The sequence below is a fragment of the Trichechus manatus genome, unplaced genomic scaffold (assembly GCF_000243295.1).
Source record: "Trichechus manatus latirostris isolate Lorelei unplaced genomic scaffold, TriManLat1.0 scaffold00027, whole genome shotgun sequence".
Classification (NCBI taxonomy): Eukaryota; Metazoa; Chordata; class Mammalia; order Sirenia; family Trichechidae; genus Trichechus; species Trichechus manatus.
In genome coordinates this window covers 14,671,213-14,673,574 of record NW_004443963.1, presented here as the reverse complement: position 1 = coordinate 14,673,574, position 2,362 = coordinate 14,671,213, and the positions used below count along the sequence as shown (strand labels likewise).

The following is a 2,362-nucleotide window of genomic DNA, read 5'->3' as shown; positions in this document are numbered from 1 at the left end:
GGTGACTAGTAAAAGACGAAGCAGGGCCGTCTTTGGCGATTGTCATGAGCTTACTGCTCGTGAAGGGAACTCTCAGATTGTGATGGATGTCCCGCTGGGTGATGATGGTAATGGTTTGTTAACTGCTTTCAAGTTTGGCTTGGGCTGGTGACATAATCTCAAACCAGCACCCACAAAGCAATGTGTCATAAATACATCAGAGCTATCGGTGTTTAGAACATGTGAGTTTCTTTCATAAGTAGACAGTATGATACTATTTATAAAGTATTTATTCTACCAGATATTATAGTAAGCTTTCTATAAATTTCTGAGTTTCACAGAAAACTAGAATGCAGGTGGGATGCCATTGTACAGATGAGGAAACAGGCTCAGCTTTTGAGTAACATTCCTAAAGCTGAATCAAAATAATTAAGCCTCAGAAAGCAAGCAAGTCTACTGGACTTCTTTGTCAGAGTTAGAGCATAAAATGTGCTTCCTGGGGCATTTTCAGTATAGATGGAATGTTAGAAAATTCACACTAAAGTGGTGCTTTAGTTTCACGAGGCTTCAGGGCTGGACTGTCAGCCCTCACCAAGCTGCCTTGGACGCCAGGCAGTCCTCACCAAGCCATGATGCAGCGCAGCCAGATTCACTGGAGGGAGAGGGCAGGTGGAAGTCAATTTCAAGCTCGTTCTCTAAAAATGCTTTTCATCACCTTCCATAGGCTTCATTTCTCCGCTCTGCCCCCTGCTTTCATGTGACCTGCACAGGGCCAGGTTGGTTACTGGAAATAGTCCTGTGCTCAGAAACCGTCAGTAACAGCCTGCTGCCCACGATCCAGGCACAGCCTAGGCTCAAGGCCCTCCTCACCTTATGAGGCCCTGCCTAACTTTCCACTGCTCACTAAATGAGACCAGCAACTGTTTTAGATAGCTATTTGCTGGTGTCCATACTCATAATCTTCACAATCGCTAAGAAGTGGGCATCCCTGTGTTATAGACAAGAGGTTGTGTTTGGTGAGGTCTTTTGCCTCAGCCTCTCTGGTTCCAGTGTTTATTCACCAAATGCTTACTAAGGGCGTCCTGGATGTGAGATACTGAAGAAAGCACCAAGATCACCACAGTGAAATAGCTTCTGCTCTCATGGAGCTTTTCTCTGAGACTGATCCAGGCTAGGAAGAAAATAGATAACAGGGAATTCCCTAGTAAGATACTTTGGCCTGAGGCCAGGGAACGCTTTTCTAGAGAGCCCAAGCTACACTTCTTAATGACATGAAGGAGCCAGCCATGCAAAGCTGGAAGGCCGCAGAGTTCTTCCCACAAGAACTCTCAGGCTGAATGTGCACTTCAGAACAGTCAACCGTACGAGACCAAAAGGGCAGCATTTGCCCAAAAACAAAGTTCAGAAGGCAGGAAAGATGGGCAAATGGAAACAAGGAACCCAGGGAGGAAGTGGACAGAGTACTGTTGTTTTGAGGGAATTGCAACTAATGTCAGGAAATAAAACGTGTATAAATAGTTGAATGGGAAACTACTTTGCTCTGTAAACCTTCACCCAAACCACAATAAAATGTTCAAAAATAAAGAACATCAGCCCCAGCTCACTGGGCTACTTCATGCCCCTTGAAGGTTCCTGTACTTTCCTTATAAAGGCACTATTCTGCCCTTATAAATCTCATACAGGGTCCAGATTCCATCTCTGGGAAGCCAGCCTTGATCACCCAGCTCACATAACACTCCCCCTCCTCCCAGTCTCCATGCCGCCTCCACAATTCTACCACACTGTTCTGTATATTAGCAGTGGGTTTAGGTTTAAGTGCCTTTATGCTAGCTACTTTGTTTAAACATTAGCAAGCACATAAAGCATGATTAGATTTATGAACGAATAAAAATCTTTTGGATAGAGTTCATAATGGGGAGTAAAAAGAGGGTATTTTTTAATTCCGGTAACCACTTCTTAGTTGTGTGATCTTAAGCAAATCATTTAACCCCTAATCCTCCATTTGGCCAGTCCCGAAATGTTGCCATTTCGCCTGGTTGGTGGACAATCAAGTCAAGTCGTGCATGTTACTTAGTAAACAGTAAACTGAATTACTGTAGGGAGCACTTGTTAATTGGCTTATCTGTCAATGGCTTCCTCACCCTGGTTTCCAGTCTCACAAAACTGGATAGGCCAACTAGCCAGTCTTTGGCTATCTTATGGTTGGGTGTGAGAGCTGGGACTCCGATCCCATCCCTCCTATTGCGGAGGCACAGTTTAGAAAGAAGAGCTCCATGCCCCATCCGTCACCTGTTCTCCCGCCCCTCCCACCTCTGCTGGTGCGCGCCACCTCCCGGCTCCTCACCTCCAGCCCCCTCTCCGCCAGCCCCGCAGTGCAGCTCAC

General features: G+C 45.9%; 1 protein-coding gene across 1 annotated transcript in view; it reads left to right on the top strand.

The window, feature by feature from the left end:
- The window catches only part of EIF3D (eukaryotic translation initiation factor 3 subunit D), a 30,266-nt gene extending 29,410 nt beyond the window's left edge, over nucleotides 1–856 (top strand). Inside the window, exon 11 of the mRNA XM_023728909.1 lies at nucleotides 750–856. Coding sequence (XP_023584677.1) covers nucleotides 750–856 — 107 coding nt within the window. The remainder of the gene's footprint in view (nucleotides 1–749) is intronic.
- The last annotated feature ends 1,506 nt before the right edge of the window (nucleotides 857–2,362 follow it).